Genomic DNA, 23,352 nt, shown 5'->3' with positions numbered 1-23,352 from the left:
TTCGGCACATGCGCATTATGAAAATTCCAAAATGGAGGATTCGCGTCCGTTGCGACGGAAAATGACTTTCAAATTGCTGTAATTCATAGCGCAAAACTTCAACAAAAAATTTGTAAACAAATGAAAAAAGATATGCTGTAAGTTATAGATTACTGAACTTGTCATCATTCTATAATGGGAGCTGTGAATGCGCTAAAATAATACACACGTTGTTAGGGATTTGCCATTCATAATGAATTTCATCCCATAAATATTAAATGATTTCTTAAAAGTTGTGCATAGGCATACGTTATCCTTGTTTAGAAACCATTGCAGTTATCAGATGTAAGGAAACACACACACACAAACTTTATGAGCTACAGAATTTCTATAAAATGTCCCAACACTCAACAGTAATCATATTGCATGAATGATTCATTAAATTTAGGCACTGGCTACGGTTACATGGAAATGTAACAATAATAAAAATATTATTGTTACATTGGAGACTAAATGCCGGAATGCATGGTTGGGTGAGGACCTGATTAATTACGAATGTAACAATAACTATTGAGGCTACGGTTACATAGCGTTATTGTTACATGAAAAACAGCAATGTACGATGGGGACTTGTAATATACTTACTTACTTATAGTTACTTATAGTTGATTTCCAGTACAGGATCCCTCAAGGTTCCTCTTCACCAGACTCGTAATTTAATGTATTTCTTATACTATTTTGACCGTGACTTCCGGATATTTCTGCTCTATAGTCATTATAGTATAATTCTTCGTCTGACCAATATTTGTCTAGTCGATTTTTGAATGAATTTATCGATGGTGACTTTGTTATTTTATCTGGTAGTTTGTTCCAGGTTTTAGCAATTCTAACAGAGAAAGAGTGTTTACGGATATTAGATTGGAATCTTTGATGCACTACTTTATTGCTGTTGGTCCTACTACTACATCTTTGTTGAGAATCTTCTGCTTTTCTTAAAAATGAGCTAACTTCTTTGTCGTAGTATCCATTCATTGTTTTGAAGGTTTCGATCATGTCTCCTCTTATTCTCCTATAGGATAATGTAGGTAAGCCTAGTTTTTTTAGTCTCTCTGGGTAGCTCATGTCTTTTAGCCCTGGTAGTTGTTTTGTTACCCTTCTTTGAACACCTTCTATTTTGTCTATATCTTTCTTTTTGTATGGGGACCAGACTGAGCTGGCATAATCTAGGTGTGTTCTAACCATGGTTTTGTATAGTGGCATGAATGTTTCTATTCCCAGGTATTTAAATGTTCTTCTAAGAACTGCGAATATGGAGTTTGCTTTGTTCACTTTTTCACTAATGTGGTTTTCGAATGTGAGTTCTGCATCAATGAGGACTCCAATATCTTTTTCCTCTTTAACTTGTGCTATAGGATGATTTAATAGGTTATAGATTGGTGGAGGGTCAGTGCTATTAGATTTCTTACTTATTTTCATATATTTACATTTTTCTGGGTGAAATTTTAGTAGCCATTTGTCACTCCAGGATTCCATTAAAATGTTTACTTTTCCCTTTGTATCTTTCAGAATATTTATTCTATGACCAAACTTCACTAGCAGATAAAACTATCATCTTGTAATTTTCAATGGCTGTTGCACAGGACTCCTTGTATTACAGGTATGTTAATCATTTCGGGTAATCATTTATAATGTTAAAATGCTCAATCTTGTTCACCAAAATGATTATGAAAATTCTTGAACAGTGTACATGTTATATTCAAATATATATTATATCCATATGAACCTGGTAGGAATATTTGAAGAAAAAACATTTGCAGTTCATTAATCTTGTAAATATCAATATCATGAATATGAATATTTAAATAAAAAAAATATTTTTGGTACACATTCTGTAGCCTAATTATGTAAAGATATTATTGTTGGTAAAGCTCAAAACCTTTTTTTAAGTTCTTTAAAACATGTTTGCATTATAGCAATGAAATACATTGTACATACATGTATGTATCTGATGCATTACCAGCATGACCAGGCAAGTTTTGTATGCATAATCCACTTTCTCCACCAACCAAATTGGACTGTCACAAAATAGCACAAGTGAATGCTGATGGTGTCTTCAATACCTGTCAATCAATCAAAAATGTTGGTCAAAGTATGATTGTTATATGCAGAGCAGTGCATTTAAATGTTAAAAAAGATATTCAAATTATTTTATTTAATGTTTGATTGTTTTCATAATTTTAGGCTTCAAAGTATGAATTCTAGTCTACAAGGACGTCCTGAAAGTGCCCTTGGGGCACGAGGGGTACAAATAACAGAGTTTAAGGAATCCAGGATTAACCCTGAACCAATTGTTTTAGAAGATAGTGAAGTTTTAATGGAACAGTATTTATCTCCTGGAAAACTGGTTTGTTATTTAAAAATAGTTGTTTTAGTGATAAAAGAATAACATGTTCATAAATGACTTTATTTATTTGATGCTAAATAAAGCAGGCCAAGAAAATAAATATCTTATGTTTATGATATGACTTGGCTGTAAAAGGCTAGATCAATAGTCCATTTACCAATTACCAATTTGATTCTGTTATTACACACTTTTTAAACGAATTACCTCCCTTTGTCACTTATAGACTGGTTCTATACCGGACAAAATTGGCTATTGCCAATGCAAAGCATGATGAATTGAAAGGGATGTATCGGCGGTTTAACTAACTTTTCATGAAAAATAATTTCTGATGTCAAAAGTATTAAGCTGAACAACAAATTAATGTAATTAAAAGATTTGAAAACCTTAAAGATTACTCACATTACGCACATGTAAATTTGCTCTTTCTGCTAGTTCTCTATTGTAAATAAAAATTAATGTCCCTCATAAGGGAGACAACTTAAATAAGGATCTCTAAATACAGGGTCAATAACGGTAATTGGCAAATGGACTATTGGAGGATAAAGTTGTTTAAATCTTTTTTCTCTCAATTTAACTAGCCTATTTAAACTTGAGAATCATATATACTTCTGCTGTTTTTCTAATAACTGTTATCTTGTTGTTTATGTGAGGTCATAGTTGTTTACTATCAATATGAAAATTCACAACAGTAAAATACAATAATGATTGAATGATCAGTATAATAAATTCAATAACACATAGCTGAGAGAATAGTAGAGCAGATTGGTACTACTCAATAAAGTTTTTTGTTGGTAACAATCTGCTCTATAATCCCTGTAAGCTATGTGCATGATGTGTGATAGTTATATATACTGAAAGATTGAACATACAGAAATCAGAAACAAAATCTCACCTGTGTATATTTATTTTTTTATTTTCAATAAGAAAAAAATGGTAATGAAAAAAGTTAAACTGAACCACCATTAATAACCCTTTTATTAACTATAGCCCATCAGACAAACATTAAAGCTTAGTAATTTTTTAGATGATAATCATATTCATCATTTCATGTCAAATGGCATTTTGGATACATTTGTAATTGTGTTTTATTCAAATCCTTTGTTTCAATACTGTCCTCAGATTTCCTTATACCAATTTTATTAGCAAAAATTGGTATTAACTTTACTAAATTAAATGTAATTTAGTAAAGTTAATACAGTGTATAACAAAGCTTTATTAGAATATCTGTATGTACATTGCAGTTGTTGCACCATTCAGAATTAGCATTATAATAAGAATTCATTTGAGAACCATACACAACAGCCCGAGTGGATTTTGCTCTTTCCACCTGCCTACCGTGGCCAGCCCACCCGTACCCACTCTAGCTATAATCTATATTTTTGTAAAAATATTGAGTACAAATGCTTATCTGCTTTTTTCAAGTGATTGTACTTGCAAGTCTTTATATTAAACAAATTTATTTTGTTTTTATTGTATTTATTTCCTTTATTTACTTAACATTTTTTGCTAAACATTGAATTAAGACAGATACATGTACATGTCTAGGAATGCAAGAAAGTAATTACCCATCATTTTTCTGATGAACCCCTTTTGATATAATTTCATGTAGTAAATGTTTATTTATGTGTTTTCAGAAATCTTTAACTGGAATACAGAATTTGGAAGATGTAAGAAGTTTAGAATTAAAAGTAGATACCTCTGATACCAGTTTAGGGAACTTTGGTTCATTACTACCATGTTTAACACAACTTAAACTTTCTAATAGTTGTATTCCTTATATCAGGTAAATATCTTTCATTTACATGTATTTAAGTTTGATAACTTAAGCTTAATAGCACATATTTCTAGGTATGGATAGATGTTTAAAGTCCAGTGACAAATTTTAAGTGCACAATCAGGACATAAACAAGGTTAAGTAATAGGAAAATGTAGCCTGCTTTGTTTAAGATCTACATGCTGATACAAGCTTTTAATATGCTAGTTCACAGGCTAGAAGTCTGCAGTTAATCATGTCATCACATCCATACACTTTAATGTTTAAATTTTAGTAGTTTCCAAAGAGATCTGTTTTTTAAAATATAATGAAGAAGATGTGTTGTGATGGCCAATGACACAACTTTTCACAAGAGACCAGATGACACAGAAATTAACCTATATAGGTCACCGTACAGCATTCAACAATGAGCAAAGCCCATACCGCATAGTCAGCTATAAAGGGCCAAAATAACAAATGTACAAAATTCCAAACAAGAACTCTTAGGGCCTAATTTATGTACAAAAACGTGCACCAAAAAAAAAAACAAATTTGAAACACATCAACAAATGACAACCACTGAATTACAGACACATACATGTAAGTCATATGTTTTAGAATTTTTTTCTACAGATTTATAATATTGTGACATATTCATATATTTTACTGTATATTGAGGTATTTTTCATGTTTTAGTTTACCATTTCATGCTTACGAGGTTATATAAAATAGCACCTTTAAATTGACACTAGTTACTTTTTTTTTCAAACACTTTCAAAGATGACAGAAAATTACAGTAAATAATATTTGTATTAATCTGTCTATGGACATTTTTGAATAAATTAATAACGTCAAAAGTCCAACTATTTTATTTATAATTTATACTATTTGTATTCCAGGGACTTAGGATCTTCATTACGGACAATACAGATATTATGGATGTCTAGATGTGGACTGTTAGAATTAGACGGAATTTCCTCCATGATCAGTTTAACTGAAGTATATTTATCATATAATGAGATATCTGATATCAGTCCAATAAGCATGCTAGATAATTTACAGATATTAGATTTAGAAGGGTAGGTGATATTGTAGAGATATATATTTATAAGATATTTAATCATTTAAGGTAGCACAATACAAAGATTTTATAACTCCAACTCCCAAGTTTTAAACTGCTGTAAATTTCTTAATAATGCTTGAAAGTTTATAAAAGGGGTAGTTATGGATAGCTTACAGATTACTCTTTAAAATTAATGCAATGTTAGTATTATGCAACAATTATGTAACCAATTATAATATTAACTGTGTCTAAAATATTTCCCCCCAAATTTCCGCTTTCAATTGAAATTAGCTTCTGCATAGGTTTTCCTAGAGGGTTGATTTTATTATATCTTGTTCCTATGACCATCATCTACAAAAGGGTGTCTCAGATTTCAGATATAATATATAGAACAAATTTTTCACCTAATTAAACATTATCTTCTTTTATGTGGTTAGATTGTTCACACTAATTAGAGATTTATGAGAGAATGGAATACCATATGGACTATTTGAGACACCCTTTTGAAGCACATGATGTGTTGATTAAAATTTCGTTAAAATTTTCTATATAGTTAAAGAGATGGTAGAGCTAAATTCATTCAAGTGAACTGACCGAGATTTTGCCACTAATTACATAATAATTGATTACATAATGATTGCATAATAAAAATATTTCACTCATTTTAAAGATTAATCTTTTATCTATCTAAATATACCTCTTTTATTATTTTGTATGCATTCATAAGAAAGTTACAGCATTTTCAAGGTTAGTGATTGGATGTAAAAAAATCTTTGTATTGTGCTACCTTAATAGGAACAAATCTATTTACTTATAGAAAGTATCCCTTTTATATAATACTGCACTGGTATGTTGATAACAGAACTTTTTTACTAAAAATATTTTTATCTTATAATAAAATTTTCAAAATTTTTAATTCTATTTTGAATATTTACAAGACTCTTATTTTGATAAAAATTAGAGAATTTTTCCACATAAACATGATAATATTTTTGTATTGACAAAAGATATACTCAGACTACTAGGAAGTTTCTCGCTACATTGAAGACCCATTGGTGGCCTTTGGCTGTTGTCTGCTCTATGGTCGGGTTGTTGTCACTTTGACACATTCCCCATTTCCTTTCTCAACTTTACTAAATATTTTTTTAGTAAGAAATATTTTTTATCTGTTAAAAACTGTATATAAGAAGTATTACTTATTACTTTGCAGAAATAATGTAGAAGATATATCCCAGGTACAGTTTTTAGGAATGTGTACACAGCTGAACAGACTGACACTAGAGAGTAATCCTGTGTGTGTAACACCTTCTCCAGATAGTGAGCAGGTAAGTCTTGTGGTAAATGTTCTAGACAAATAGAACTTAAAGTTGAAAGTAAAAATGTATTTCCCGTTAACCAACTTATTTGCACTGTTTCTTTATTTTGAGCTTAGTCCTATTTAATTGACTTTGCAGCAGTTTATTTTCCCTGTTTTTATTTATCTTCTTGTATTTGTATAAGGAGAGATCCAAGGTTTACATATTACCAATGATTATTTTTCAACTTGTGAAAGTCTCAAAAATAATTGGCCTAGTAATACATGTAGCTATGAAAGAAACACAAAACAATTATAAATATTGCTATTGCAATCAAAGTAAAAGTCAATAAAATAGTGAAAAAAATAAACATTTTAAATGCTTTTAAGATTTACTGAAGATGTGTAATGATATTACTGAAGACAACATTAAAAAAGGAGCTTTAATCCAGCTGTTCAAAAATTAAATGTTCATTATATTTGTAGTGCTCACCAAAATCTGGCAAAAGTAGAAAAGGTTCATTTGTTCGAAAATATTTGTAAACTGAGTATTTTGGAATTGACATTTAATTTGCCAGCACATTTCTGTAAGCCAGAGTAAAATTCCTAGGAACATGAATGAAAGATATACCTATCTAAAAGCTAGTTTCATTAAATCAATTACTATATCATGCATGTCTTCAGTTATGTGAGCAAAAATTTTAACCATCATATTTTTGTTAATTTATAAAAAGTTATAGATATACAAGATAGTAAAATAGTCGTCAATAGTATTACTTTTGTTTTTAGAGTTATCTCCCATTGTACTCTATATTCATTATTTTATGTTTTAGGAGGATTATGACTATAGACAAGCAGTGAAGAAAGTTGTACCTCAGTTATGTTACTTAGATGATGAGGTGCTAACTCTAGAGGCATCTCCGACAAAGAAAACCAATGTGTTTGATGCTGACTGGGCATATCTGGAGGAGTTACAGAATGATCTCAATCTGAAAGATGATTCAGATGACAATGAATCTTCTGGTCAGTGATTGTGTAGTATGAGAATCTATAATACTAAAATAATGAGGTCCAATTGTTCAGCCGTCATGGGGTAAAAACGACAAATCAAAGAATTCAACTTTATATATAGCTAATATAGGACAGTGGTGTTGATTAAAAATTACACCACTCCAGACCCTTTTGTTTTCCACATAATTAATATTGCCAATAATTAACAAGTTCCGGGTCGAATTAGATATTGATACCAATAGTATATTCACCTGTTACCTATTACCTAATCTGTACGTTCCACATCTGACAGGCACACCACCAAACGGTGTATTTAGATTTTTTCTATATACACGGATCATATTCACAGGGTTGACACTACTAAATTCAATCATTGTCACATTGTTCCCGATTGTAGTATTTTAATCATTATGATTTCTAAGATGACAATACAAATACAAAAATTATTGACTTAAAATAAGGGGTATAGGTACAGTTTTCAATTTGTAAACCAGAATGACATAAAACAGCCAATCAAAGAATTCAATTTTATTTATAACTAAATATAGGACAATGCTGCTGATTAAAAAATTCTCCTTTCCAGGCCATTTTTCCCCCAAATAATAATACCAATAATTGATAAGTTCCGGGTCGACGGGTTCAAACAGAAAGATTTTGAAAGCAGTGAAAACTGTACATCTTATGGTATGACTTTATCAGATGACAATACATACCAAAATAAGGCTTACGCATAGTTATATACTTTAATTTAGTCACAGACCCAGGTTATCACGGGTGTGTTCTAGTGAATATGAAGCTAATTGGGAAATAATTTTGACAATATTAAGATGTTTATAAGATATTTATGTAACGTATGTAATTCACAAATTGACGCTTTGAAAAGAAAATTTAGATAGAATGTACAGAGAAAGAAAAATAAAGTAATATAAATTTGAAAGTAAAAGTTTACAGATGCATCTTTGATATATAAATGTTACTTATAACTGAACTTAATCATTGTTAATTGTAAACACATATTCTAAATTACCACACAAGTAATTTTTGGTTTTTTTATGTCGTATTTATAATGCCCCATTTATGGACATTATGTTTTCTGGTCTGTGCGTCCGTTGGTTCGTTCATCTGTCCTTTACCTCGTTCGTCTGTCCCGCTTCAGGTTAAAGTGTTTGATGAAGTTGAAGTCCAATCAACTTGAAACTTAGTATGATATGATCTGTCTAATTTTAATGCCAAATTAGAGATTTTCCCCCATTTTCACGGTCCACTGAACATAGAAAATGATAGTTCGGATGGGGCATCCGTGTACTGGGGACACATTCTTGTTTCAAATACAAGGTATAACTGTTAACATTGTATGGTTGTGTGAAATTCAATTATTTGCTTTGCAGGACCTCCAAGTCGACCTGGTAGTGCTTCTCTTCGACCTACAACTGGTTACAGACCTGGAACTGTATTACGTCCAGGAACAGGGTTCAGACCTGCTACTGGCTCAAGACGTCCAGCTACAACTATTGGAGCAAGGGCAGCAACAGCTAGACCTAATTCCTCAGGAAACAGACCAAATACAGATGGTAAACATTCTATGCACAAGAAAGCTGAAATCATTTGTGATTTCTTCATATTGTTTTTCTTTTATTTCCATTTTAATAGGACATAAACGCAGGCTGTAATTTTTAGGGTTGGCAAAAACCCGGGTTTTATGAGTATTGCCCAGCCAATTTTAATAGACTATTTTCATATTTCTGACTTTTGACTCGGAAGTTTATTTTTTTTAGCAAGGTAAAAGAGTAAAATCAAGCTTTAAATCAGTTTAATTTTATGGGAAAATCAACTGCTTAATATTTTCTTTACACAACAAAATCATCAGAAAACAGTAGACTTGCTCTTACTTGACTGAGTAATAGGATGTCTTCTCGCAAAGGAAACATGTCGAAAAATCATAAAATCTATGTCAACAGTTGGTAATATGAAAACAGTCTATTGGTTTGCTTGACCCAGCATTTGTTAATTCTGATCTTCCGTGTATTTTTATATTTGGAAAAAAATTAAAACAGTATCAGGTTCACAGGATTTAGCAGTGTTTTTTTCCACAATTTTTTTAATAATTACATTGATTAGATCTGACATTATAACCAGTTCATTTATTAAAAGTGATTAAAATCATTGATGTGCTAATTTCTGAATTTACAATATTATTTATCAAGCTTTTTTACCTTCATTCTAATATTTTATACTATTTATTTTCAGAAAAACTGATAAGCCTAAATGTTAATTTCTAACTACATCTATATGTATTTATTTTAATGATGTTTACTACATTTACTTACTTACATTTTAGGTACTGCTGTACTAACAGATGACTCTGTCAGTGATCTGACATTGGGTAAAGTTGTCTGTGGTAACCCATCCAAAGCTCTTATTGCAAGGAGGAAATATAACCAACCAAAGGAGGCTACTCAAGTTAAATTATTCCCACAAGTAAGCTATTAAATATTTTATCGAGGAAAAACTTGCTGTCAGTTTTCTTTTAGCCTTTGTTTATTTGCATTGGATGTGTAAATATATTGGATATGTGTTTGCGAAATGTCCAGGGCTTTGTTGATCATTTGATGAACATTGACTGTTTCCCAATACTTTATTTTTTCTAGGTAATAAAACTTAATTATCACTTTTAATAATATTATCCAATTCCCTACAATTTAAATATTCCATAGATTCATAGATTATTTTTTTTTGTCATTAAGGTTCAGTCAATTAATATGAAATATCTAGTTTAAAGATTTGTAAAAAAAAAAGATTATTCTTCCGATTGATGTTTTCAAAAGAAAAACCTGGTTGTGCTGTATTACAATCTTATTTATGAATATTACAAATCATGAATATCATTTCTAGATAAAATATTTTGTCTTTACGGTTTTTACTGTCTGTTATTTTTTTTTTTTTTTTTTTTAATATATTTATAAGAAAGATATTTTTCAGTATCAGCATACAACAGAACACACTTTTGATCTCCCTCCTGAAGATGAAAGAGACAGAGAAGAAATAACAAGTGAACTGATAGAATGGAAAAAACTTCATGAGAAGTATGTTAATTATTTGTATATATAAGTATAATTCTGAGTCTAGTATTAGAAGTAAAAAAGGATTTTTCAACTGATGATATCATTGTAGGTGCAAATATTTTAATTGTGTATCCTATCACTATACATTCTTTGGAAACAATTCAGAAATACACAAACTAAATGATACCTCCATCATGTCCATGGGATTAGATGGTACCATAGATTCATATTTTTCAGAGAAGCAGCCTTCATTGAATGTGAAAAGCTGAAAAGCTTAAAACTTGCAAACTATGTTATTGTAACTGTTTTAAATTTAAAATAAAAATATTTAAAAAAGCAGTGTACTCCCCTATAATAATCATTTAAGTACATAAGGGGTGAAAATACTGTATGACAACAATTCTATTTTGAAATATCTTATAGGATAATCAGAAACTAATATGGATACAGAAATTGTAATGAGTTTCTAAGATAAATCTCTATAATAGTGTGACCAGACAAAAAAGTTATTACTTAAATAACTAAATGTGTTATATGTTCTTAACAGGAGAATGGAGAAAATAAAAGAATCCCGGGTGCCACAAGTATTGGTTATTAACCATGATGAACATGACGATGCTATTAGTTTATCTGGAGATGAGGATGAAATTACTACAGATGAAGAATTAGATGATTTCATGGAAGGCATTACCAAGATAGGTACTGTAAAATACACACAGTTAAATAATCTTCTTGTTGACCTCCTTAAAACTACTTGTTCAGAACTGATATCTTAGGATATCCTTACATTTAATTTAATTCTTATTTATTTAAAGAGGATTGCCAACAGCCAGAGGCTACATGTGGGTCTCCTCAACATATAGATATATACAGATTCACAATTATCAAAGTTTTGAATACAAACATGTTATACACAAGACAAGACAATATATTACATTGATGATCATATTTCAAATGTCATTCTTCAATTCAAGTATCTTTTCCAATGATATATGATGTAGCTACATTTTCTATAGTTGCATCTGGTTAGAAACAGTATTTATAAAGAAGATGTGATATGAATGTCAATGAGACAACTATTCAGAAGTCACTAAATGACACAGAATTTAACAACTACAGGTCACTGTATGGCCTTCAACAATGAGCAAAGCCAGGTCCATACTGCATAGTCAGCTATAAAAAATCCAACAGTGTCTGTTATAGATTTAAGAGGGGTTTTTTTTGTCAACTTTATGCTTTGTTTGTGTTATCTTCACAACAAAAATTTAAGAGTTTGTTTTTTTTGTCAACTTTATGCTTTGTTTGTGTTATCTGCACAACAAAAAGTTTTTTTCTGGTTGTCATCATCAGGTATGTTACCTTATTTCATATAGTGGAATAGTAAGGATATTTTATGCCCCACCTTTGATAGTAAAGGAACAATATAGTTTCTGTTAATTATTTGTCATTCATTTGGCACAAATTATGTTTAAGTTAAGTGTGAGTTGAAGTAGAGGGAATATTTACATGAGACTATTATTATGGTTTGAATTAAGTAAATTATGTGGTAAATTGGAGTGTTATCAAGATTTCAAAGTAAATGACCATGGATGAGTGACAGTCTGAAATTAGTAAATTCTCGTGTTAAAATCTTTATTGAAGGTAGTTTATTGTAAAGTGGTCAAATTAACATGAAACATATTACACATAATCATATGCTCGGTATGAATTGAACACTCTTAAATTCAGCCAAATTAATGTTTTGACCCTTATTTTGTGGTTGAAAGGAAATTGACATGTATTTGCATCTGGGCCTACAGTATTGGGTGTGACATATTTTCTGATTTTTCTTCTTTAAAATATGAAGAACTACGAAGAAGGCAACCACACATGTACAATAAAAAGCAATTTTAATAAGTCATAATACCTCAAGTTAAATCTCTCTTTTAAAAATGTCATAACACTTTGCATTATCTCAAATGAGATCATTCTTCATACTGCTCAAGAGAAATACAACAAAAAGTTGTTAAAAGCTTAATTTTCATATACCTAACTTAGACATGTTGTAAAAAACAGAAATAAAATTAATTCAGCAGAAAATTCTACAACATGTTCTTTCAAATTTGAATTTATTAATACTGTTAATTCAGGAATTATTGCGTGCATTTATTATTGCGATTTTGTCATTTTAGACTTATATGCGATTTTAATTTTTACGATTTTGAGAAAAATCTTGTTTAATTCATATAAAATATTTCAAAATGCGAGTTTAAATTTTTGCATTTACAACTCTGTCACATTTTTAGCAATAATAAAAACCTCGCATTTATCTCTGAATTTACAATATATACATTTTTTAAACTTTCAGAACAAGCAAACCAAACTGTGTCAAATCCACGAAGAGTTGGAAGTGGTGGTGAAAGAAAACAAATATCTCCAACACAACTTGCAGAATCATTAGAAATAGATAGACAGTTTTCTGATCCTACTATAAATCAACACCCACTGGAACCTCCTCAACCAATCCCTCCTATCAAATCATCTCAGATATCTCCTATGAGGGGATCAAGTCCTCCTGTCCTGGGTAGAATACCTTCTAGATCCAGTGTGCCATCTGGAGAAGGAAGACCAGTACATCCAGCAAGGTCTAACCTTTCTTCCTTAGTAGGAAGCTCATTGAGGTACTTATAGTGTCCTAAAAATAAGCATATGGTTTAATATTCTGTATCCATCAGTTATGTAAAAAAGAAGATGTGGTATGATTGCCAATGAGACAACTATCCACAAAAGACCAAAATGACACAGACATTAACAACTATAGGTCACCATACGGCGTTTCTAAACTGAACATACTTAGTTTCAACATCCTAGGACTTGTTTAACATTGTTTATATTTGAAGATTTATCCAATTTGTTAGAAAAATAGATGTGTCAATGTGATTTATTGGAAGAATCTAATTTAAGACAATAATGTATGGTGAAATTGTATTCATACTATTTACTTTGTTACAACCAATAATTCTGAATCGCCACCATTTACATTTAAAAGCTAGTTCAAAAAGTAAAATTCCACAGGCAAACATGTCATTCTATTAATAAAACCTTATGTTGACCAGGCTAATCTTTTTTAATTCTGCATGCAAAGGAGAGTAGCAGCAAATACAAATTTTAAAGTCTTTGGTTTGTCAGACTGATGATAAAATCACATGATTTACCACACAGGCTGGTATTTATAAAACTTTGAGGATAGACTGATTCAATATTATGATTTTCAACAACAACAATATATAAGTATGTTGACCTATAATGGTTTACTTTTACAAATTGTGACTTGGACGGAGAGTTGTCTCATTGGCAATCACATCACATCTTCTTATATCTATATAAAATTGTTTTTGTAATTTTTTACGAACTTTTCTTTTTGCAGTCCTGCATTTGAGAACAGAAGACCTATAGGTGCTATAGACACTAGTAAACCAATGACACATTCACCACCAGTGATACCTTTACATAGGCCTGGTACAGCTAATGCTGTTTTACAACCGTCCTCAACACAACATAGAATACGTAGACAATTACCACAAGTTCCTGGTTTACCATCTAAACCACCATTACCAAGATAGAAATCAACATTGTTATAAAAAGTATTTCTAGTCTTTCAGTTCTTCAAGAAAAATTGTTAAAATCATGAATTTGCATTGCGATCTTTGTTTTTCGCTTAACAAAATGTAGGTCTATGGACGTTGAATACAGCCAAGTGAATGGTCAAAGGAGGATTCAGGGTGTTTATAACTGTGATATATTAAAAATATATGAAAATAATATAATAATACCAATATGTAATGAAGTGGATGTTTCAGAGCCAAGATTTTACTGCTGATTAAGGATGATATTGTGTTCACTAGAAAATGAAATCATGATCTTAACATTAAAACAGCTGTTGCTTAAAAAGAAATTTTGATGATATTCTCTATAAAATTTCATCATTTGAAAATGATATATTTTCATGTGCACTATTAAATTTTGCCAGTATTATGCCAGTTTCTATGTGACTAATTTCAAAATTGAAATGTCATTTTTCATATCCGATTTTAAATTTGCTTAGGTTGTTTTTATTTATGACGAATCATATATTCTTTGAATTTTCCTTCTTGCTATAGGTTACAAAGAAGTTTATTTAATTTTTATCTTTTTTTTTCTTCTTTTTTTTTTTGGAAACAATTAATCATTGATTATGTTGATGATAAAGTATTTGTTAAATCATATTTTCAATTAATAAGAAAAATATCTTTATATGTAATAGATATCAAGTATAGTTACCTCAGTAAATGTGTACAACATTAAATAAGATTAGAAAGTGAGTAATGTTATATATTTCTGTATGATTTCAAAACCATGCTATTTTTGCTTATTTATGATTTATAGTGCTTTTTATTTGTGATAGATTTGTATGTGATACACTTTATGTATTTTTTTTGTTATTTGGTTTTCGAATAAACTATTCTGAAACGATAAAAAAAAGTATTTAAAAAGCTGGTTGACAAATTATGAGTTTGATTTGATTTCCACTTTGGTAAAGACATATTTTACATGTAAAAAAAATATTACAAATGTATATTGTAATTTGCTTATTCTGATTCTTTTACTGGTACAAAATTTAAGCTACTTCCTTTTTTTTTCTCATCTGCAACAGTCATAATAAATTCTTTCATCAGTTTATCAACATTTAGTCTGATGTTTAAATTTTTTTTTTTATTTAAACCAATAACTTTGTTGAACCTTCTTTGAATTTTACTAAGTTTGGACAGAAGCGTCTACAAAATAAAAAATAAATAAATTTAGAAAATATTTTTTTCCTTTGTTTTTGGTAGTAGATATTAGCATTATTAAGTCATAGTTTCAATGTTTTTAACCATCAATGATTTTGTCAAACCTTGTAAAATAAAATAATTATTCTCATAGAACCTATTTATATATCTGAAGATTTCATATTTCATAAGATATAAATATCCATTTCTTTATGTTTGTCAAATAAAGCAGTTTTCATATCTTTTCACACTCACATGGTTAATTATTTTTATAGTATGACAAAGGAGTTAAATATATTTAATGTCTACCAGAAATAGGGTAAATGGATTGAAAATACTGTATTAAATTTCAATCATAGCAATACCCCAAAAAAACATAAAATACCACATCCAAATGTTATAATATAAAAACATAAACAAAACTCGGACAATTATGAACAAAAACTTTTTAAAATATTTTTTGATATCATGTGTATAAAATACCATGATTTGAAATTGTGTCACATTACACTGTTTTGTTATGCATGGTGTATACAGGCAAATTCTATAGTATTTAAAAACTAAGTTAACTAGGAAACACAATGTTATCATGTTGCATGCATTTCAACACTAACATTCAATTCTTGATCTGACAGTAAAATTACTTTTCATTCTTTGGAAAAATTGGAAAGCAGGCAGCTTATGAAGAAAAATGGTCTGTGATCCTATGGATTCTTAACTTGCATTTACTGAATAATGAATAATACATAATAGTGGATAAAACGGTCAAACTTTCAATGGTATTGTTAGCTTGTTTAAGTGTGCAATGAAACTGCTGACCAATGTATTTTATTTTGTTTGTTGTGTTTTTGTTATAAATGATTAGTGGATATAAGATTTTATTATATTTTGTAAAATGGCATTGCCTTTAACATTCCATGTCCATGTTATACATGTACTTTGTTTTCTGTTTCACTTTGAGTGAAGTGCCATATTGTTTTTACATTAAAAAACGATTTCTTGATTATTCTATACAGAACTGTATGTGAAAATAAAATCATTCAACACTAATTTCACTTCTTCTGTGAAATTTTGCTTGTTTCTGTTTACTTGAAACTTGAATTATTTATTGTTTGAATGAAAATCTTGCAGAAAAAAATTAATTTTAAAAAATCTAAATCCCTTATTGAATTATAACAATATATTTCTACTTTAATTATGTGCTTTTATTATATAAAATAATGCAAAAGAAGTGGATTTCAACTGTAAACATTTGTCATCTGGATCTGTATGTTATCAGATAAGTTTATCTTAAGAATTAACTGACAACACAAAAGTTAGCCCCTTAATAATGGTGAGTCTATGACATTTACTGATTATGAATTAATGAAAATCTGGTTTCAACCTATTTTACAAATATAATTTAAAATGAAATGAAAGTTTTTCATTCTGACTATCATGAGCTGGAGAGCTTTCCCCTTTGCAAAAACAAAAAGTAGAATACCATTTCGCTATCAAATTCTGCAAATCTAATAATATCCTGATGTTTAAAGGTGGCATTAAATTTTTCAGATCCGTCCATTGTTTATATTCCGTCTTAGTTGACAGTTTCAGGTTAACGTATAAGATATTTATTTATTTATTTATTATAAGTGTGATGTCTTATTTACTCTGTACATGAGCATTATGTGCATTTCATTACATTATTTATTTAAGTAAAAGTGATGAAATAAAAGAAAGTTTGAAACACTGATATGGTTTAGTTCTTTATTATCAAAGAGTATAATAAGGAGAGTGTTTTCTAAAGGAAATCAGTACCAGTTTAAAAAACAAAACACAGCTTTAACTACTCTTTAAGGTGGTACCTAACACTACAGGGAGATAACTCTGTAAAATCAGCAGAACGTTTTAATGACGTTGTGTTGTTAAGGGTATATCAAGCTTCTCAATGATCAAAATTAGTGTTTGTCAAACTGCTATATAACCAGTGTAATTTTTCTGATAAAGTGGTTGGTTTAAATTTTTTGAAATTTTTATATTTTTGTCAAAGGTTCAAAGTAAATACTTTGTCAAAATTTTATGAAAATTAAACGAGCCAAATTAATTTTAGTGAAAGTGTTGGGTACCACCTTAATACTGTTCCATGTTGCTTCTGGTACAAAAGAAAGTGAACATACTTTTCACAAGCAATCAGTTGAAAAGCTTAATATATGTTAAGATATTAGGAGATGAATATACAAAATTAAAAAGTTAAAGATCATTAAAACATTCTTCAGTTGCAACTGCATTAAGGATGTATTCTTCTGACTTTTCAGTCTCGTTCAGTCTCGTTGAAATCTCGTTCTTGAATTATATCCAAAACCTGTGATACAAGTGGAAAATATCAATGAATTTTAAAAATATTATAATCAAAGATAACTCTGTGAAAAAATTGTGTATTTACAATGAATGGTTTTTGAGTAATCCAGTTTTCAAATTTTACAACCAATCAAGTCTGACAGTATTTTTAGCCAAAATTTTGAGAAAATTGGTTAGGGATACCAAAATTGATTTTACAAGAATCATGTACATCCCATACCATTTTGGTCTTTTCAAAATTCTTAGATATGTATTGTTTCAATCATTTATAACAAATAAGTTGAAATAGTACGGCGGCTTTGTGAAATATTGTGCACATCCTGCTACAAGCATGAAATTTAGCATAGACCTTCCTCAACTTTTTCTCTTTCATTTCAGATAGGGAGGCATTTGAAAAAAATGTCTCACTTCCGGTAAAATCCAAAATGGCGGACATCATACTTAAATTAGCCCTATATCGAAGGCTAGAATGTAAAAATGTGTTATTAAAATGCTTCTATCATAATATTTGGTACAAACCTTTGTTTTGTACTACTTTTGGATATATGATACAGATAAGATGTCTTCAAAAACCCTACTTCCGGTAAAATCCAACATGGCAGATATAGTACTAGAATAAGCTTATTTTTAGGGAGGGTAGTTGAAATGTGTTTTAAAGTATTGCTACTATCATTATATTGTGCAGGAACCTTTCTTTGGTGCTTCTCATGAATACAATGTATAAGAAATATGTCTTTGAAATCCTTACTTCCGGTGATATCCAATATGGCGGACATAGAAATATTGATAATTTTTCATTTTAATTTTTTTTTAATCATTTTTCAAAATGTAAATAAAATGGTTTTTTTTAGCTAGTCATTAAACTTTTTCGCTTTACGTCATCCTCAAATTCACTAACTCTATTCAGCTATATATGTTTAAATACAAAATTAACACTTCCGGTAAAAAAACAGTATGGCGTCAATTACAAAGATGAGTCCTCAAGCCATATCTTCGATGTAGAGTTGTTGATATATTGATTAAAACAAAATAAAATCACTAAAGTTCTTAAATATCTTTAGATTGACTTATCTATGACCGTAAATACATGTTTATTCAAAATGGGAGAGCTTATTTTCCAAATTTACAAAGATCGTGGTATTCTTACATCTATAATGTACAAACTCCTGATAAGATGAAGAGGCCTCACAAAGAGTTGTCCAAAAGAGTTCCCATGGATCATATTTTCCCCTTCGCAATTCATAAGCGATGGACTAGTTAGCATAGGAACCAATACCAAGCTTGTTACTCATTCATACCCGCCATGGGATATTGCACGTTTTACTTGCTGAAAAGACTAGACCGAGTCGTGGGAATAGCCTCAATAAGTATTTCCTCTTCCAAAAACACATTTTTTCTTGCTTCGTTAACCCCATCTGATAAGTTTGTTCGATCTTACAACAAAACCACGTATCGTTCTATCAATGAAATTGTCAAATCCATATCTGATGATATTGGCTGATCAATCATCATTCTAAATGATAGTCACATCTTTAAACACCATCCATGTCACCAACGCAGTTCCCTTTCCAGCAAACGTGTAATCTCTCAATGCCTAGTGTATTTGGAAGGTCATGGATAGATATATATCTGAAGCTTTTCCCACTTTCAAATGCAAGCCAAAGTTTGTCTATGTCACTGAAAAGCGAAACAGCAATGACAGCAACATCAGTATCGACTGTTCGAGTCATGACTCAGTTAAGTCTGTGTTTCACTGCATCAGACACATGCATCTTGATTCAAGTGTCAGCCTCTTCACGTGAGCATGATGCTAAGCTTGGAACATCACCATGTGTTTGATAACACAGAACATCCTGTGCAATTGTTGATACAACTATCCTTTCCTCAAAATCTATTGAGCAAGCTGTTTTGAATGAAAACTTAAAAGTTCTTTCTTATTGTCGTAATCTTGTTTTGACTCTGGATTCGTCTGTGTATTCCCTTTTCCCCTAAATGTAGCTCTTGCTTCTTATAACAAATGCTCATGATATTCTATCTTATCTACCTCGAGATGTATTTCAAGTTTATCACCATGTTCACATTAAGGGTCTGACAATAGAATCATGGTGCATGTGTCTGATGCAATGAAACACGAACTAAAACGAGTCATGATTCGAATAGTCGTTACTGTTTCGCTATTCCTTGACAGGGGTAGACGAACTATGGATTGTGTTTGGGAGGGCAAAAAGCTTTGGATAAATATATATCAACGACCTTTCAAATGCACCTGGCAATGAGTGATTACACATACTTATTGTGATCCATGTCTTTACCAGTTGTGATATGGTTCTCTGATTGCTTGAAAAGAAAAAAAACTGCGTGGTAGACATTGATGGCATTTGAAGATGTGATTTTGACTTAAAGAATGATGACTGCTCAGCCTAAATCACCGAGGTTTAACTGTAAGATAACACAAACTTATCAGATGGGGTTAACATGGTTAGCGAATCAAGAAAATAACTATTTGCGCAAATGGGAAGAATATTTGAGGGTATTCTTTCAACTTGGTCTAGTTTTTCCCAGCATGTAAAACGTGCAATATACTAAGGCAGGTGTTTAGGGGGACGAGCTAGGAATTGACTCTTATGCTACCCAGATCAGGCTCTAATGGATGGCGAAGGGACAAAGAGGATAACTTTTAATAACTCTTTCTAAGGCCTCATCATTTTTTCAGGAGCTTGTACATTGTGGATGTATACTGGGGAATGCGGTTCACGGCCAAAAAAATGCTACATCCTAAGCACCAGAAACGAAAGCCATAAAATCTACAGTTTAAATGGACACATACTACAACAAGTCAAATATAACCCGTACCTAGGCCTACAAATTTCGGAAGACCTCAAATGGACCACCCACATATTAAAGTGGCAAAGAAAGCAAATTCAACACTAGGCTTTCAAAAAAGAAACTTGAAATACTGCCCACAAGATTGCAAAAAAAAAAAAACAAGCTTACATCTCGCTCGTTGATCAAAGATGGAATATGGATCCATAGTATGGGACCCCTACACGGTAACAAACATAAATAAGCTAGAAAGAATACAACGGCAAGCGGCAAGATTTATCACCATAGATTACAAGTCAAGAGAGGAAAGGTGTGTCTCCAATATGCTTGCCCAACTGGAACTACCATACCTCCAGACAATTGCAAGACGAACAAGCTAGAAGTTGATATTTATGTACAAAGTGGTTTAGGGGCTGATTCCCGCTATTGAACCAGACGAATTTATCAAAAAAGGACGTCCTATGAGAAACATAACTGCCAAGAAGTTCGAAGAATACCACGCAGCAAATATTGTGGAAAAGCAAGTAAAGAATCACTCTAAGTGTCTTGACATTCCACTCAGCAACACACCACAATACTCAAACTCATTCTTTGTAAAGACAGTGATCGCGTTGAATCAGCTAGACGACACTGTAGTGTGTGCATCAAGCGTAGATAACTTCAAATCTGCTCTGACGCTTCGTCAATAAATCGGCGGCGCTCTCTCAAACCGTTATATTAAAGCCAGAATTGGTATCGACAACGTATGCATACATATACTGATACAGAGGATGTCGCGGTCGTTGTTCATGTGGAAAATCGGGTCTTCCGTGAACTGCTGTGTTTGCATGTGGTGGTGACTGTGAATAAACATGTATTTTAAGCCAAATAGTAGTAATTTGAAAAATGTTTTAGTACTTCAGTAATTTCATTTTGTTTTAACCAATCTATCTAAGACTCATTTTTGAAATTTACACCATATTGGGTTTTTTTTTTTAACCGGAAGTGTGATTTAAAAATTTACAATAGAATAAAATTAGTGGTTTTGAGGATAACTAAAAACCAATAATTTAATGACAAGCAAAAAAAAAAACCCAACAAAAACATTTTCTTTACATTTTGAAAAAAGTTGAATATTAAAATAAAAATTGATATGTCTATGTCCGCAATTCTGGATATTACCGGAAGTAAGGTTTTAAAAAGATGTCTTATACACTGTATCCATGAGAAGCACAAAAGAAAGGTTCCTGCCCAATGTAATGATAGTAGCAATACATTAAAACACATTTCAATTACCCTCCCTAAAAATAAGCGTATTCTAGTACTAAATCCGCCATGATGGATTTTACCGGAAGTAGGGTTTTTGAAGACATCGTATCTATATTAAATATTCAAAAGTAGTATATAACCAAAGTTGGTACCAAATATTATGTTAGTAGCATGATAATAACACCTTTTCACATACTAGCCTTCGATATAGGGCTGATTTAAGTATGATGTCCGCCATTTTGGATTTTACCGGAAGTGAGACATTTTTTCCAAATGCCTCTCTATCTGAAATAAAAGAGTAATAGTTGAGGAAGGTCTATGCCAAATTTCATGCTCGTAGCAGGATGTGCACAATTCGTCTGAAATATGCTTGTAGCCGCCGGACTAAAAATAATATGCATTTTGTTCTTAAAACTGGAGAAAATCACAACAATACAAAATTGATAGCATGGTAAATTTTACACAACAAAAGCGTCAAAATATGATAAAACTTTCTTATATTAACACCTACCTATAGTTTTCTTAAGTCGAATTTATTCAGATTGGTCCACTTCATCTTTATAAAAAGTATGAAAAAAAGTTTAATTGTTGAACTGTGATTTTTTACACGATAATAGCCCAAAAATAGATAAAAATCGATGAAAAATAGGAAAATCATCAAAATTGGGCATTTTCAAAGGGCCGTAGCAAAAAAAGAAGTGCACCACCATATGATTTTTTCTTCACCAATTATTGTGTTACAGTCTTATAAACCCAAAAATCAGGTTAAGAACAAAATTTTAATTCTAGAAATTTTGGGCTCCTCAGAGGTGTACATCCTTAAAGTTCCAAACAGGAACATGCAGATATAAAAACAATCTTGCCTTGTCAAAATCAATTTCTAATTTATGGCTGATTCTGATAAAGTTACCTGATTAGGTCCCTTTCCCTATTATCAGAGGCCACTATATGAGGTGTATGTAATATTCTAACATGATGTCCTTCAAACACTTTGTGTACACACCGGTGGTTTGTTAGGGCGGTTCCCATTTTACTCCCAGGTCATACGTTTTTTTTTTATGAATGAGATACCTGACGTCATAGAACAATGACGTCAGATTATAAGCATTTTACAAGAAAATACACGTCTGTGAAACCAAAAAGTATCACAACAAGGAATTAAACAAAGATGCTAAAATGTGATATATAGCCATTTTGTATACATATGAGACATACAAGTACAATAATCATTTAGATTCATCAAAACTTATCTAAATATGTTATAGTAAATAGTTTATTTATTCAGACTGATCCATTATTTACGTCAATTTAATAGTGTGTTTATTTACGGGAACGACAAAAAATGCCATCTACTACAGCGCTTCAATCCAAAACAATTGCCATATTAGTTTGATTAGAATCGATATAATTCATGGGGCTTGAATAAATCATGATTTTACCACGGGTTGTCCCTTTATACCGATATTTTACCCCTCGCTATCGCTCAGGGTAAAACATTTGTGACCCTATAAGTGAATCAATATTAAAGCCAAAATATGCAATCTTAATAACCTGACATCAGTATCGTAACTATATTACTTCTAAATAAGTC

The 23,352-nt window shown here is 30.8% G+C and overlaps 1 protein-coding gene across 2 annotated transcripts; it reads left to right on the top strand.

Annotated features, from left to right (window-relative positions):
- On the top strand, positions 1-17,085 carry LOC139481316 (leucine-rich repeat-containing protein 56-like). 2 transcript variants are annotated; one of them, XM_071264553.1, is made up of 13 exons: positions 1-137; positions 1,546-1,636; positions 2,221-2,383; positions 4,018-4,166; positions 5,036-5,215; positions 6,410-6,524; positions 7,327-7,516; positions 8,893-9,075; positions 9,843-9,982; positions 10,484-10,587; positions 11,114-11,265; positions 12,914-13,226; positions 13,973-17,085. In XM_071264553.1, the coding sequence occupies exons 2-13, from the start codon at positions 1,605-1,607 to the stop codon at positions 14,166-14,168; spliced, it is 1,917 nt and encodes a 638-aa protein (XP_071120654.1). In that variant the 5' UTR covers positions 1-137; positions 1,546-1,604; the 3' UTR covers positions 14,169-17,085. The 2 variants fall into 2 exon arrangements, with proteins under 2 accessions (XP_071120654.1, XP_071120655.1); XM_071264554.1 differs by having other exon boundaries at positions 94-112.
- Positions 17,086-23,352: the final 6,267 nt, after the last annotated feature.

The sequence above is a fragment of the Mytilus edulis genome, chromosome 7, assembly GCF_963676685.1.
Source record: "Mytilus edulis chromosome 7, xbMytEdul2.2, whole genome shotgun sequence".
NCBI lineage: Eukaryota > Metazoa > Mollusca > Bivalvia > Mytilida > Mytilidae > Mytilus > Mytilus edulis.
The sequence above is the reverse complement of the archived record's forward strand: the minus strand, read 5'-3'. Positions and strand labels throughout refer to the sequence as shown.